The sequence below is a fragment of the Acipenser ruthenus genome, chromosome 18 (assembly GCF_902713425.1).
Source record: "Acipenser ruthenus chromosome 18, fAciRut3.2 maternal haplotype, whole genome shotgun sequence".
Taxonomy (NCBI): Eukaryota; Metazoa; Chordata; class Actinopteri; order Acipenseriformes; family Acipenseridae; genus Acipenser; species Acipenser ruthenus.
The window spans coordinates 4,857,336-4,874,260 of NC_081206.1; the positions used below are offsets into that span (position 1 = coordinate 4,857,336).

Below are 16,925 nucleotides of genomic sequence, written 5' to 3' on the forward strand. Positions count from 1 at the left end.
ACAGAGTACTTTGTGTGTTAATGATTTCCAGGGCTATCTCATTGAGGAGTCATAGGGCATATCTGAGCATGAAAAAAATGAAAAAAATGAAATAAAACTGCTGTTGCAGTGGAAATATATATATATATATATATATATATATAGATAGATAGATAGATAGATAGATAGATAGATAGATAGATAGATAGATAGATAGATAGATAGATAGATAGATAGATAGATAGATAGATAGATAGATAGATAGATAGATAGATATGGATATGGTTCAGAACGTTGAGCGGTTACTGAATTGGAAACCGTTAGTGAGGATATGGAATGAAACAATTCTAATCACGTTGCCTTTTTTTTCTACCAGTGTGGTTTTTGAATACAATCATATGCAAACTAATAAAAAATGTAAATATTATAATGGAGCCAGGCTGATGTTATTAGATCTATATCTAGCATGAAGCAAGAGTTAAATATATCACATTTGCACTGCTTAAACCAGTAAATAAATATGATTCAAAGCTGCAAACAACCATAAAGGTTCACAGTAAAAACAGAAATGGCTCAAAGTGCAATGCAATGGGAGTTCATAATGTCTATTTCTGTCATTAAATACAATCTATTAATTGTTTTATTTTTTACTGGTAATTCTTCTAAGATAGATGCTCCCAGTTGTGACTTTTTGCATAAAACTTTATTATTGAAAACAAAGAAGAGATTGTGTCTTTTTATTAGAAATAATTTATTATTAGTTTATATACAAATTAATATGTACACAAGATAATCTCAAGTTTACACCTCACCCCAGCAAACTTCAATGAAAGGGTCACAATTTTCAAATGTATCTGCCCCACTTGATAAAAATAAAACAAAGTCATGATAAAAAATAAAATGAAAAAAAAAACCCAATAGAAAGTATTGAATTCTGTCCTGTAACAAACACACCCTGCTGTGGTTTTAAATGAGTACAGAACATAATCCCCTTCTGTCATTTCACTTTTACATTACTTTAAAACAGATTCACGAGTAAAACTTGTCAGTCTAGTAGAAATGTTTTGACAAGTGATTGAGTGTTATGAATTAACAAATAGGAATTACATGTGGTTTATATTATCAGCCTGTAACTAAGCCTTTACGAATCATTGCTAAACACTGTGGTGCCACTTAATTAGCATGCATTTTATTTGTCGAGACTGGACTGCGAACTTTAACTTCTCATCTGCAGTCATCCGGAAAAATACCAAAAAGGCTTTATTTGCAACCCCTAAAGTTGTGCTTAAAAAACGGTCCAAACTTTGCCTGCTCTGGCAGCTTGTTTCATTTGTTCGGTTGCTCACACCAAGGGTTCAGTGGTCACGCCAAGGCTTGAATGCTTGACATCAGACTTTCCACTTAGTAGTACATGGTATCTCGGCCATTTCCTGTGAGAGTTGACCTGCTTCCTGTGGCTGAAACATCTCTGAAGAAGCAAACAGCCAAGCAGGGCTCAACCAGAGATTGTGCCACAGTACAAAAACATCCAATCTACAGCTAAGAGGATAGTATGCCATATATGACTCCCTTTTAATGTAACCTTTTGTTAAACACATAAAAGCCACTGATTGCGATTTTTTATTTTATTGTATGGGATGCATACCTCCTGGGTCACATTATGTTTAACAAGCATGTAATCACTATACAGATCGATTACATGAAATAGGCTTACTCTGGGGTAAACTGAACCATAAGCCAACTGTCCAAGAAAAACATGAAGACGTGTGTGGGTGTCCATAGAATGGGGCTCTCTCCTGCCTTGTGAATGTCAAAGACCCTCCAGACCATGCCTCATTATAGAGGAGAGGGGGGAAGGATCCCAGAGCCCTTGTTGGGTGTCTCAAGGAGGCTTTTGGCTTGCTGGACAATAATAGTGCTAGCAATGAGAACGAATAGTATCTAGTTTTTCTGCAGTCTGTAATCTTCTCGTTCAAAGCTTCACTCTACTTGTCTGTTGGTCTTGGAGATCTCGGATGACATTCAGCATCATCTTGAAAGTTCCTTCATCTAAGGAACCACAGTTATTTAATTTGGTCACTGGGCGCAGTGTGAGCCATGCAAAATTATCAGTTATTATGTTCCTTTTTTTTTTTTTGCACCCTGTCATTGCTCAGCATGTCTTCCAGCTGTTGCTGCAGCCCCCCTGGTCAGATCCCCTCTCCTCCGTCATGTACAGGTAAGAGTTAATGGCTTCACGCAGACCCTCGCTCACCAGAGAGTCCTCAGTGCCTTCTTTATCTGTACCGAACAACATGGAGCTACAAAGAGAGAACGTAAATGAACACTTAACATGGTTCCATCAGGCATGTAGTCTGTATAGATCATCTGACTTTCCCCGGTAGAGTCACATTAGAATCAAAAGATAAAAACTTCTTAAGGGGAAATCATTTTAGCCACAGTAGCCAACATTTCTTCTGTACCATGTTCTACCGTCTGTAAATGTTTCCATTTTATTAGCAAACTCAAAAATGAAAGAACGGCTATAACTTCTAGCTAGAATAACAATGTGTTCAACTTCTCACTATGAATAAGCTTTTAACCCATTAAGTGCCATTGTCTTCATTTGAGGACAGGCTACTTTTGTAATTTTGTTTTAAGCCTTTTTAACTGTCTGTTATTTCAATGTTCTCTTTAACTATACTGTGATGATAACTTACTCTAATTTTGTTAACTGCAAAAGTCAAATCTAAATGTAATGTATCAAATTACATCAATAGAAGCTTGTGTTGTGATTTTTTTCAAATCAGTGACTGTACAGGGGCAGGTTGTTTGTACGCAGGTGGGCCCAGTTGTTTTGTTTGTGGATCATCTGTAATGAGCTTTGTGGTGTCTAGGGGGAGAGGGGTTTGCGTACCTGTCCACATCCTTCCAGTTGAGGGTGGGCTTCCTCACGGTGATGGGCTCCGGTATGTTCTGAACGGGGACGTTATTGGAGCCCTGGATGTAGCATGGTTCGTTCAGAGTGCAGCACAGACCCTCTCCTGATTCTGTAGAGAAGGGCAGAAACCAAATGTCATGACTAGAGATTAAACAAGTATTCTATATTACCATATCCGCCAGCCAAATAACCTCAAAGTCACCAGAATGGAAAGGTACTAAATACTCAAACTAGAGGCAAAATAAATGAGATTGATACTGCTCTTTACTACACCCTTGTATAACCTGTTTTCTGTTAAAAAAAATGTTTAAATTTTGCTCTTAAGTAAAAACATGTTTTTTAAAAAGCAGCTCCTTTAATGCTCTTGAGCTGTAACTAAAAACTGATAAACGTTGTTCCTCGAGACTCAGTCCATTCCCTCCGCCCACCACAGCGGCTAACAGACTCATTCCAGCCTCAATTTAACTAGAAGACACCAACACTAAGAGAGAAGGTGTGAAGAAAAAGCCCCATCTTAAAAACAGACGCTCAGAGGAGGAGGTTGAGGGCAATACAGTATAACAGCTTGCATGCTAGTGAGGCCAGATGTTCCACCCCATGTCTGTATTATCCCATCTTAACCTTTGAATGTATACGTCTTTGTGTTCTGTATGTGCGTCTGCTATTGTCTTACAGCTTGTACAGCATTTTTGTCTTTTTTAATTGTAAGTAGGTGCGATTCATGGTTCTCACCCAAATTATTCACGAAAAGATAGAAACACCACATATGGAACTTTCATTTTTAAATCGTTACCCGCTGACACTGGAACGTTGAAGGTATTGCGCGCAGAGACTGTATTACCCGCTGTACACAAAAGAAAACACGGTCCACTAGATGGTGTCGGTTTGTATACCAAAACAGACGTTATGCACAGGAATGACTAGAAATATCATAACACAGCTTCTCGTCTCTCTTGCTCTGTCACTAGTTTCGTGCGGTGTGTTGCTGATCCCCTGACACACCCAGGGTCCCTCGCTCACACTCACCTGTGTAATAGTCGACCATGTGCTGCAGGGAGGGGAAGGTGAGGCGGGCGGAGATGTAGAACCAGCCGTTCCCCAGCCGGTTGATACGATAGTGTTTGATGGACTCCCACGCGGAACTGTTGGACCTCCTCACCGACAACGAATACGAACCTAAAAAAAAAAGTGATTCCTTTACATTCCTTTCCATACACCTGATAGAAACTCAAATATGACTCTTTTTAAATACTGTATAATAATGTTGAGAACTATATTTCCACCTGGGCAATTAATAGCCGTTGATAATGTCACCCAGTCTGCACTAAATGTGAATAAGCAATGGGAAGCAGGTAAGTATTTATTATTGTTATTATCTGCAGGTAGTTTGGTAGGCGGGAGTTTTACAATCCACACGTAAGTGGCACACATTTCTCAGGAAGGAAATGAGCTGACGAAGTTTGGCTCTGCTAGTGTTAAATCTTTCCATTGTGTTCTATATAAGAGATGATAAATGCAATCTCCACAGCCACATGCAGAAAGCATGTCATCCCATTGCTGCTGCTGCATATTACATGCATCGGCTTGCATGTCGCATTGTTTTTTTTGTGTGGTCGTCTCTTATTAATTCTAACCTTTTCAATATTGTGTGCACCTGGGATCCTCAGCAGTTACTGTGCTGTGGTTTCCTCTTATTGTCTCTGCTGCACTAGCCTCTGTTCTGTGCCACTTAGCTGCAGCTGTTGCCTTGTTGTTACTGTGAGCTCTGGAGAATGACTGCGACAGCTTTATAATACTGACTTGATATCAGCTATGTAAAAACTGCTTGTGTTCTGAGGGGACTATCTAGTAAAATCAGTTATTCTTTTGTTTGTTCGATCTGGCAGCAGAGGCTTTGTTTGTGTCACTGTGGTTTAGTGGGTTTCTGACTGATAAGGCAGCGAGCAAGCAGAGAGAGGTGGTGTGCTTTATTATCATACTTTATTTGTCTTTATGACAAACATCTTTTTCATCAATCACATTGGAGTTCAGAATTAGTCAGATAGTAACAATTCATCAAAACTTCCCGGCTTAACTGAGAAGCACTTTTAAAAAAGCAAATAAACAGAGTAAGTGAAAAGCCTCGGTAAATTAAAATGCATTGACTGCAGCTTACTAAACTCTGCTTCAGTGTATAATAGTGTGGCCTTTAAAGTCATCATGCAAGCCACGGTCTTTCCAAGCATGCCTCTTTGTAACGATGTACACGATTACTTCAGAAAGGCCCATTCAACAATACAATAGCAGTCATATATTCATGTGAAATCAACATTCTTGACAATTCTAATGACCTAACATCAATTCATCATGAACAGATACAGTAGAGGGTGGACAACAGCATGTTGAATGTATCATTATTGATGACTTCTTCATATGAATTAAATAGGCAGTGCAATCACTTCATGGGAAATCACATGTGTTAATTACACTGCAGTTACATTGCCCTCAGTGTGGCACTCTCACCTCTGCGAGTTTGGCTGTCCCGGATCAGAAAAGACCCGGCCCGGTTGTAAGGTAGGAGCAGCAACTCCTCTGCCTTGTCACGGCTTATTCCTTCATAGAGCCACCTGGGGGAGGTTGAGAGAGGAGACAGGTGTGAGTGAGCTCTGACTGGTAGCAGAAGCATCAAGAGGAGCTCTTTCCACTGCTGTGAATCCCCGATAGAGCACAGTGCCTATGGAAACTCTAACAGACAGTCATGAAGTCGCCCACTGGGGAATGTATGATGTCACTCTTACATACTTGAGCAACTTCAGCAGCTGTCTGTTCTACCTGGACTAGTTCACCCCACTTACACAAGAACTAACTAGTCATTCATGGAAATAGGTCAATGTCTTATACATGGGACCTCTGTTCCAACTACCGAAGGGGCTGGGAAAGTTGGTCTTAATAGACAGATGGCCAACATAGAAGAGGTATCTTATCATTGTAGACATGGATATGTAGTAATACCAAAGGAAGCGTATAACATTCTCAATGTCTTCAGTTAACATTATCATTCTATGTTATGGGACATGAAAACAGACTGGTCATTATGCTGCACTTCTCTGAAGTATACTGTCCTAAGCATTACAGTATCTCATGGTTTCTTGCCAGGCTTAACCACACGTCTCAGCCCATGCTACAGTAGAACTATATCGGACAACACTTTGCTTTGCTTACCTCTGATACACTTTGGCTGCGTAGTTGCTCGGTATGTAGCCTTCTTTGCCTGTTGCTGAAGAGGACACTTTCCACCAGTCGCCTTCCCTACAATAAAATAACTGTTTAGTGCTGGCCTAATACTATGGGAAATAAAAAAGTACAGTACCTCTAGGGACTGTTCTGTGGGGCCATTTACCAGCTGTGGTTTGAAGTTAGGTTGACCACGGGTTACTGCTGTATGAACTACTCTGTGTATTATTCATAGACTAAGATAATGATGGTTTGCCATATAGAAGGGGGTGGGTAAAAGTGTTTTTCAAGCCAGTCATTAAGAGCCACTAAACAGAATGCATTTCAAATTGTAATTGTCAAAATGTCTGTGCATGCTTTCATGTTATTGTTATTTGCACTTACTCTGAAAGAACATTGAGCCTCTCTCCTACTCGAACCGTAGCCTCTGCCGGTCCTCCAGAAGGGTAAGTGTAAAGAGCCACCGCCACATACTTCTTAACAGCTACAAAACAAGAGCTTCAGGTTAGAGACTTCATTCTGAGCTAACAGGAGAAAAACGACAACAAAAGAACTGACACAATGCTTCTTGCTTCGTATCCTTGTCATAAAATGCGGTGCTAAATTAATAAGTGTGTAATGTGCATCTACTTTCTGACGGAAATATCACTGGGTCAACATCCGTGCTTTGTCATCATGCGACAGGTTATGGCTAATTATAAACCAAACGTGTTGTTGACCTATCTGTATACGTGGTCTGTCTTCATGCATATCTTTTATCTGATCGAAATGCATGCTATTAAAAGAAAATGTGTTTAGTCACAACAAGTTTCTCTGAAACAGTTTGTGCAACCAATTCTTTTTTTTTGAATTTATTATTTTATAATTCCAGTCCAGAGTTTGCATGCAATGGTGAACATCAATACATTCATGGCGAAGACATTTAAAAGCACAAAATGAACCGAATGGTTCCTTTGTCCTCCAGCGAAACAGTTTATTAAGATAAAAGAAATATGATTCAAGCCTATCTTGTGACATATTTCTAAACCTGCCCTGCTTTTATTTCGAACTCAACAGAAACAGGTTTAGTACATTCTGCTGGTGTTTCTCCCATTCTGGCAGATCTGTTGACCCCAATCTTCTTAGCCTCACTGTTAATAAGATACATTAACTTGAGGTCCACACTGCATTATGAGTTTAGGGGCTGCAGTATTTGGATAGTGATCCCCGAGTGCCAGGACTGGTATAAGCAGTGTGTGGCAGTGGCTGATCCTCACCTGTGGTGCAGGGCAGGGTCATGTTGTTCTGCTGTGGAGTGGAGGCTGTCTGCTGGTTGGTTGAGCTGGACTGCAAGGAAGAGCTGCGCCTTGCTTTAGTGGGACGACTTCCCATCTCACGCTGGATTCCACTGGCTGCTGATCACAGACTCACAACACGCTGATGCTGGCTCTGTGGGCTGAAGGAAGCGCAAACATTTCCTCCGTGTCTCTTGTACAAGATATATACACTACATCTATACACACATACATACACACAGCAGTGTGCTAATGTATTAGAACGCCTCAATTTGTCATTTCTTTATATACCTACATGCATGAAAACCTCTGGGGTTGAGAATTACAATTCCCGGTCAGTAATCAGTGATATTGAAACAATAGGCACTCGTGTGAAAATGTTAGATCCCTTTGAGCTTTGATTAGGCATCTTAAACAACTTCTAAAAAGTCTCCTGCCCTTATAATTTGTGGCTATGTGTACCTTTTCCTCTTACTATTACAAAGACAAAATGTGACAAATGTGAGGTTATAAACAACGGTTGCATATATCTGAGACTGACCGTAACTGCTGTAAGTCACTCTTAAACTGAATTAGCACCTTTGATGCAAATGTGTTAAAACCCAATTTCTCATGTGCATTGAAAACAAAAACCCACTTGTCTTTATTATAAGTTGCTAAACATTTCAGCCTGAGAGCAGAGAGTAGAAGAGGCTGCGGTCATTTACACAAAGCTTCACTGGAGTATATTTAGCTCTCTCATAACCTTGTATCACTCTGCAGGTCTACCGCATTCTACAGCCTCACACAGAGTCCTGAAAGAAAGGCCAGCCTTGCTGAAGCCACCTGATTCAACACATCTGGGTGAAATACTGTGAAAAGAGGAAACTTGACTGATTCAATTCCATTACAGAGACTTCTACAGCAACAGCTACATTGGAACTGGCACTTGATTGATGTGCTCTTTCAGAAAACGTGTTATACAAGAGTATTTAATATAACAGGTTGGAAAGGTGGCACTGGTATGATTAGCCAATGACTTACATGTACACTGTTCAGTTGTATTTATTGAACAGCCTCCTGAAATAAACCCTGTCCTGCTTTTACAGTCAGTAAACTTGACTGAACTGAATGAATGCATTTGACGGCAAGTTGCATCCTTTGCTACAATGGGATCGGTAAAGATAAAGACCGGCAGAATGTATTGCAGAACTGTTGAATATTTATATTTCTGGAAAGTGTCCTTACCATCTTCTACTTTGAACTAGTATGGTACACCATGTGCATCAAGGATATAGCAAGCCTCATGTACCAAGACCCTACAATTTTACACAGTGGGAGAATTGAGGCATCCAAAGCTTCAATAATAATAATAATAATAATAATAATAATAATAAACAACAATAATACCACTGTGCTTTGATTGCAGATTCAACACTAAAAACTAAATGAACATTTTGTGTAAAGTTATACTCTAGAAATATGCTATACAATGGCATATTTTTTCTGCTGCTGTGTTGAATCTGAAAGTTTCTCGAACTTGCTTGGAGGATGTAGATAACCGCTGCTTGAAGCTTTTTTACAAAACCGAGTTTTCCAACCGCAGGCCTTACAAAATACAGCTGCTAATGTGAGGGGGTGGTGTGAGGAGCACTGGGGTTTTAGAAATAGCCTCTGGATTGACGGCCAAGAGCAGCAAGACCTCTTTTTTAGATGCTTCGCGGTCCAATTTTGGTTTTTGTTGCTTTTTTTAACTACGTCAAACAGAATACCTCGGACAAATGCTTATTGGTTTATTAGAACACATTCTGTAAAACAACTTGCCACAAAACCCAAGTGAAAGGGCTGTAGTTAGACTGCATCAAAATGCAGGACTTTATAGAGATTCGTGAAAGTTTTATGGTAATACCCAAATTCCTGGAAGAGGCTGTAATCACTGAGGAAGAGCCACATGTATCCCATCTAGGGTTGCCACCTCTGAGGTACAAAAAAAGGGACATGTGAACAGAAGGTCTATTGCTAAAAGTTTAAACTATCTAGAGGCATCTAATAGGCAACATTGATAATATTATTATTATAGTACTGACAACCGATTAATAGTGCGCGTCTATTGCAGTAATATTATCGTGACTTATTTAGCAAAGCAGGGACAGGTGGGGACCCTAATCCCAGTCAGGACCGTTTAAACACATTGCAGGCTCCTACTGACGCTCTTACGGCAGAGGTTGTATTTTATTGCAGTTTGCAGTTTTAAAAAAATGTTTAATGTAAAGGGGGAAATTGTTGCCACATCAATCACATGTTATTCTTTAAAATACTAACAATGAGATACACTGTGGCAGGGCAGATCCCTGCCTGTATATAAAGTGTTGGGTTATGGGTTGGTGGTGGTTGGCAGGGATGGGGTTAATTTCTATCCCTGCCAAATAAATGTGAAAATGTGGGTTTTGTGGCTGTGTTTGCACATCCACAGGTGTAATTGATTATTTGTTTAATTGTGTTATTAATTTAATTAGTGTCACCTGCCTGTAATTAGCAGGCAGGTATATAAACAGGTTAAAATGGTTGGCCTGGGCTGTCTGTGTGAAGCCAAGGTCTGAGTGGAAAGACCAAAAGTTCTGTGTGGTGGGGGGGGAAAAAAAATAAAATAAAAAAAATGGTACTGTGTGAACCTTGTGAAGTGTGGTAACTTGCAAACTGTATGTGAAGCATGTGTTTTTTTGGCTGGTAAACTGCTTAGCCGTCCAGTGTGTTAGTTAAGAGTGAAGAAACGTTTAGTTTAGCACTCCGATGGGAGTTTTTGTTTTATTTTCTGTAAATAATGAAAGTGATTTAAAAAGTACGTTCTGTGTCAGGGTCTGCTATTTTAAAGGGTGCAAACGAGTCTTAACCGAGAGGTTGTGTTAAAACACGTACGTATATTTTTGTTGCTCTGGTTGCTGGGAAAAAAGATTTTAAAAAACAGCTATGTCCAGCCCCACAAACGTGTAAGTGTTATTTGCTTCACAATAGCCACAATTGTTCTTACAGCATTATGGAAAAATCTAATAAATGCCAACCAAACAATTGATGGTGCAACATTTCCTTAGTAATGCATTCAAAACAGAGTAAAATATTGAATAGAAAACAACTACCACCGTCCTAGCACAAAAATACCTGCAAACTGATACTTGATTCCTGTTTAACTGTGGAACAATGCAAAGCCCTGATATAAGAATCAATGCACAGATCTGTTTCTTATCACTGCAGGGGCTGTCAGGGCTGAGAACTATACAGCCTGTTATTGCAAATCAAAACTCTTTGGAAACGGGTAATGCTTCTGTGAAATTACACTGTGCTTTCAAGTGTGTTAGTAGAGTGAAATTAAAACCACAGCGAGTCCCCCTATTCCTTCCCTACCCAGGCACTGACATTCTTTTTGTGAGATATACACACCTTGTCACACGTTTTGAAAACCCAAGAACACTGGCTCTTTTGAGTCTAGCAGCTTTGCAAAAAAAATATCACGCAGGTTTATGTGTATATATGTCCAAATATTAAAGATGATGTAATGTGTTACATAAAACCACACACACAGATCCAGCATGATGTAGTTTGAGATCTATAACATTTTTAACTAGTGGCAGCAGTTCACTAGTGTAACATGCAACATCAGTAAGCTTAAAAAAAAAAAAAAAAAAGAAGAATTATACTTACATCATTGTACCCTTTCAGTTGTTCTGGGTGTAATGCTGTGTTTCTTCAGCTGTCCTGTCCTTTATCCTCAGTCGGTAGACACTGTATTCCTCTGTGTGTGTGTCTGTCTGTGTGTGTGTGTGTGCTCTCTACACTCTCTCTCAAGTCCTCTTGTACAGTTGAAGTTCTGAGGTCCTCCTCTTACTTGTTCCTCTGAGGTTCAGTGTGCAGGTGTGAGCTGACGCAAAGCCAGAGCAGCACTGCCTTTGCACAGCTGGGGGCTGGTTAGTTTCTGCTTCTCTGTCCCTATCTGTGGGCCTGCCTCGCTCTCAAAGTGAATTTCCTGTGACGACAGTAGTGATGTGCCTTCATGAGCCTCCTGCTCGGATCATGCCTTGTTTGTGTCTCACACCACAAACCAGCAGACGTGTTTATTGTTTGTTCCACGGAACGCTCTGTTGTTTACCAAGAGAGTGTGGTACATTCAAACTAGAAGCAAAGTTCACGACCACAAGAGAAAACCTCAAAAACAGAGGTGGACAATGGGGAAGGCAAGCTGAGGCTATCCCCTCTTTTCATCTGAAATCCAAGCCTGTACTTTTATTCATTTTTAATACTGTCTCATCCACCATGGGTTGGAAAGGTGGTTTTCTAGGGTAGATTTGGCAGCCGAAGCTTAATTCATTAGTCAAAACATTAGGTCTTACCTCTAGTCTACTGCAGTATTGCCAACAATAACGTTTCACAGTTCTGTAGAATGCTTTACTGGAGTGCTTTTTCATAAAGCTGTTAAAAGGATGTGCAACACATGCAGACTGTGTCAGTAGATCTGAGTTGCCGTGGTGGTTTTATAACTTCAAAGATTACTTTAAATGAGTTGATGATAAGATGAAGCTTTTGTATGTCCAATAGAGTTCAGTACTTTAAATAGAAAAAAGAAAGTTGAGCTCATATGGCACTGACGATTTAACATACTGTACAGTATGTAGTTTATTCCTAATGCTTTGCCAGGCTTAGTTACAGTCCTTTTATCATGGTGTGAACATGAACGCCAGCAATGCAAGAGTTTAGTTGTTCTTATTTTTTTTTTTTAAAGATATTCTGTATGGTAGCCCTACAATGACCCTGCTTTATTTCCAGTGGAAGTTCTGCTGGAACTCAGTTTGACATGGGGCAGGGTGAAGGCTCATCATCACAGGGTCATGAGAGGGGTGTTGCAGTTCCTTGTTTGTTGGTATATCTGTCACTAAACTCAGAAGGCTTCAGCCTGTTCAGAACGCAGCTGCCAGGCTGCTTTCTCACACTCGTCCTTCTCAACACATTACTGCAGTGCTCAGGTCCTTTCATTGGTTACCAGTGAGTTATCAAATTGATTTAAAAAAAGTTGCTGTAATAACTCATAAGATCCTTAATGGATTAGGGCCATCCTATCTCCAAGAACTACTAACTCTGTATGTTTCCAGTCGTTCTTTGAGATCAGAAAATGCAAAACTTTTGGTTTCTGGAACTCTATTCTGGTTGCCAGTAGGCAGGTTGAAACATTAGATTCTTTTAAGTTAAACACATACCTTTTTGAATGTGCCGTTATATAATTGGTTGTAACTGGAGTGTATTGTACATATGAGCTCTCGTTTTGTTTTTTTTTAATTTTGCACAGTGCTCTGGGATACCATGGCGTAAAGGGCACTATATAAAAATATATTTGTACTGTATATTGTATTGGAAGTGAACTTTTGAAATTGAAAAGGCCATACACCGGGTATACAATGAACATTTATGTTGTCCAGCCTATAGCACTCCTCGAAATATATAGTGTCCTCCAGTGTATTTCATCCATAATGTCAAAACTATCAATCAAAACAGGAAACTAAGCAGTGTCGGATAAAGACGATTTAGCTTGACCCTCTTGCACCTTACCAGAAGTAGACAAATGGTTTGGCCAGTGCCTTCATGATTGAGATGTAATGGGGTTACATGCCTTGTATAACAAGCACCTTGTATCTCACCCTAACAAAACCCCCCATGATATTACACTCAACCCATGCAAAGCAACCCCCAGAAACACTGTGAACTGTGAAGGAGCGCACGTTACAGACTGACCATTACGATTTGGCTTGACTGCCGTACCTCTTCACCATTTGCATATTACTGGGGGATACTTTATTTGAAGATCACATACAATTAAAATGAGATTGTTATATACATGGAACCTGAAAAAAACCAAATGTTTATTTCCTTATGATTAACGATTTCCCACTAATAAACTAATAATTTCACCCGATATACGAAAGAGCATGCTAGTGTGGAGGCAGAATTACCTTAAAAAAAACAAACAAAAAAAACCTTCCTTTACGATGAATGACTCAAACCGTTTTCTGGAAACAAATTTAAACTAATACTTGATGACATACACAGTAAATATTAGCGATTGGCTACATGGCGTGCCGCACCACTATTTCCACCCAGCAAACGCACAGATGCCACGAGGAAGGTCTGCTGAGAGGGTATCGTGTGGAACCAGGAGAAGAAGTGTGTCGCAAGTGGTGTCTGAACTCAAAATAGCGCGCTTATCAACACTGGCATCGCCTGCTGAGCAGTGCTGCAACTCCATTCATTTTCTCGTCACTGCTGTGGTGTCACAGCTTCCTTGAACAGAGCTTTTCAGTTAATAATAGTTTGGTTGAAGTAATACACAGTCTAATGAAAGGGGGTTATGACTAACAGGGCTGCAGACAAACTCACAAGTGACGTCTGCAACAATATAGACAACAGTCGCTGTTATATTAGATACTTAACACAGTTGCTTGGAGGACCCTCTGTTCAGAATCACTTTAATAGCCTAAATGGTATAGAATTGTAGAGGAAATTAAGATAATTTTTTTATCTGATCTGAGGCAGTGCTGTGAATTCAGGGTGTGTGTTTCAGCTTGTCTCAGAACAGCAATGAGGACTACTCAGGGTCGACTACTAGGGAACCATAAAACATTCAGTGCATGTCCACCAAACTCATTTTTGATATGAAAAAAACCTGTACAAATAGAACAGGAGGCATCTCCCCATCTGTCTCTATTTCAAGCTTACATTTTTACATGTGCAGACAGGGTCGCACCATGTCAAAGCACCCAACAGTTAGCACATTACCACCTGCGATTTACAAGCTCTGTGCTTAGGGTTAACTTTTCATCCGAAATCGGGTCAAAGGGTCAAGTTATAGGAAGGTCATAATTTGGTCCCCTCCAGCCTTTAAATCAACCTTTTACTCAATTACCACTGGGGTTGGGTATCAAACCTAACCTATCCCTTCCATTGCGATCTAAAAACAATACCTGGGTGACATGACCTGTAAATTGCTGGAACTTTTTTTTTTTAAATGGCACCTAACACAAGTCTCTGTACAAAACTATAGAAGATGAGGCTGCAGTTTGTCTTCCCCGTGACTGCTGCGTGTTTGCTTCTTTGAGGTCATTACACAAGGGACTGACGTCACCATTGTCAAACAACAACCCCTGGGGATTCAGCAGACTCCTTCTCTCAGCTCTCAGTGGGGTTGACCAGGGGCGGCGGGCTACTGAATAGTGTAGGAGGCTGCGAGGGGTGAATCTCGTCACAGACACTCGCTAGAAACCAAAATTAAAATAAACATTATTCTTGTGCCTTAAATTTTTAAGATCTTGCTTAGATATAACTTTTTCTTCCCTATATTGAAAGCAATAGTTTTCGAGCTGATCTCCGTGTGATTAATGGTAGTCCTAGCGTGTTGAGGCCAGTTTATTGGTACTGTGACTGACCTGCTGTTACAGTGCTCTTGGGTGACTGTGGTGTGAAGTGGGGGAGTGATTTTAATCACCACCCTGTGAGGAGGAGATCACAACATGACAGCCTTACATGCGTGGAGGTTTGACTCCTTTTCAGCATGGGTGTCTGCTGCAAGGCAAACAAAAAATAAAAATAAATATTTATAGGAAATAAAGTCAGATTGGTTAATGTGTGTGGGGGGAAAAAAAAGTATCCTGGGATGAGAAAAAAGGAACCTGGACTTTTCTCTCGAGATCACAGTTTATATTGGAAGGGCAATGTTACCTAGAAATTGTTTACCTGGCACCATTTAATCATGGTACACTGCTACATACACACATATAAATATACATAGATACAGACAGTGCATGTGATGATATCTGAAATGCCTAAAAATAAACTAAACTAATCGACGACATCCGATATACGGTAATATCTTGTCTTGACAAGAGGGGTTGTGGTCGGAACATTACACCAATATTACTGCATGTACAAAAAACGCTAATAACCGATTCAACAGTTCCCCAAAATTGCTTCAGTTATATGTTAAAGTTTAAAACATTTTTGGATTTGTAATTACATTTTTTTAAAGCTTCCTATAGGGTCTTTATTGGGGTCTCATTTCTCTCTGCAACATATAAACCGCCTCTCTGTGCTCTATGCTGTTAATACAGAGGCAGGCTAATAATATAGATGGAGACTGCTATTTTGATTGGCCTCCCGCCCTCTTCCATGTCAATGCAGCTTTAAAGGCTGATTGAAACAAACACATGAGCACATTTACTAAGCTTGTGCTCTACATACAATATGTTATTACAGGCTTCAACCTGAACATAGTGTTTTTTTTTTTTTTTTTATAGTTTTGAACAACATTATATTCCTAATCAGAAATATGCAGTGGAGCAAAATACTATAAAGAAAGACGTCACAGTGCTTGGAATGTATCGAGCGAATCTGGATACAGAACTCAAAATCTGCTTGGTCAAATTTGGTGTCCCCACTAAAATGGAAAGCAAAGTTACACTCATCAGCAAAAGCAAATACGTATGACAGATTAGCATCACTGATCATACAGGATAAGCAGCAAAGCTATCTATAAATAATCCAGACAATGCTGCAGTGTGACCCGGGTATTGGTTACACAAGCACTTAATTCAGCTGGAACAAACTACACACACTTCAAGCCTGAGGACCGGATCAGAAACAAATTCTAATAAAACTGAGGCTACCGGCTAGTAAGCAAACCAAAAGCCTTTCAAGAGAAGCGTGTCTCCAGGACAGCAGTACCTTACCAAAAATACAGAAAGAAGACCGTCGCGCGAGACCCATCAATGCATTACCCGAACCGCTGGACTACATGGCACGGTTTCCTTACAGTTTGACCTGAATATTTAACGAGATAAAGAATCATATATCTAAAACATTTCTGATATGAAGGAAGTAAGAGTTGGTCTTGCAGATCTTGGTTTGAGCATATAAACAAAAGTGAGTAGATTTACTCAAATGGCTTTATTCTGAAGTCTTAAACATGCCTGAAGTGTGACTTGGACAATCTGGAAACGATTGTCATTCCGCTGGAAATATTAACCTTTGAATACAAACACCTGCTACTGCAGCATCATCACTTCATAAAGGCCATGCAGTTTGGTGATGAAACAAGACTGAGGGGTAGCTAATTTACAACTTCTAGCTTTGTTCAATAATCAGTACAAATTGAAATCATCAGCAGACAGTACGAGGAGCTGCTCCCTCTGTGATGATGGACCCTTCTTGCACCATGACAAACAGACCCAGGCCTTAATCTAACCAGAAACAGCAGTGAACATCTGCTTCAACAGAATTAAAAATGCAGTACGACTGTGACAGTACCTACTGTCAAAAAATAAACGGAAAGCAGAAACAAAACCAAAAAGAATATCTTATCGAAGATCTTTAATAATTCCACAGGTGGGGATGTGCAGTAAAACCAAGACACCCAGCCTCCCTCACATAAAAACAAAAAAACTAACTAGATTTCGACAGATATAGTTACTACATGGCATGCCTACATAGTGTACAGAGCTCTACTATAAGAAGTGCAGTCTGTGTTG

At 39.9% G+C, this 16,925-nt stretch overlaps 1 protein-coding gene across 1 annotated transcript; it reads right to left on the minus strand.

Moving 5' to 3' along the window:
• Nucleotides 1–716: 716 nt before the first annotated feature.
• Nucleotides 717–11,369, minus strand: LOC117416561 (src-like-adapter 2). Its single transcript, XM_034027721.3, has 8 exons — nt 11,062–11,369; nt 7,369–7,547; nt 6,497–6,596; nt 6,101–6,187; nt 5,402–5,505; nt 3,926–4,075; nt 2,876–3,008; nt 717–2,279 (listed from the first exon to the last, which is right to left on the minus strand). The coding sequence occupies exons 2-8, from the start codon at nt 7,481–7,483 to the stop codon at nt 2,132–2,134; spliced, it is 837 nt and encodes a 278-aa protein (XP_033883612.1). The 5' UTR covers nt 7,484–7,547; nt 11,062–11,369; the 3' UTR covers nt 717–2,131.
• Between the last annotated feature and the right edge of the window lie 5,556 nt (nt 11,370–16,925).

Bases quoted from the DNA above. Each gene is read 5' to 3' on its own strand.
- LOC117416561 (XM_034027721.3), bottom strand. From the start codon at position 7,483: ATGGGAAGTCGTCCCACTAAAGCAAGGCGCAGCTCTTCCTTGCAGTCC. The intron at 6,597-7,368 runs GTGAGGATCAGC...CTTGTTTTGTAG, and splicing joins GACCCTGCCCTGCACCACAG to CTGTTAAGAAGTATGTGGCG. The intron at 3,009-3,925 runs GTGAGTGTGAGC...CCTTCTCTACAG, and splicing joins CATGGTCGACTATTACACAG to AATCAGGAGAGGGTCTGTGC.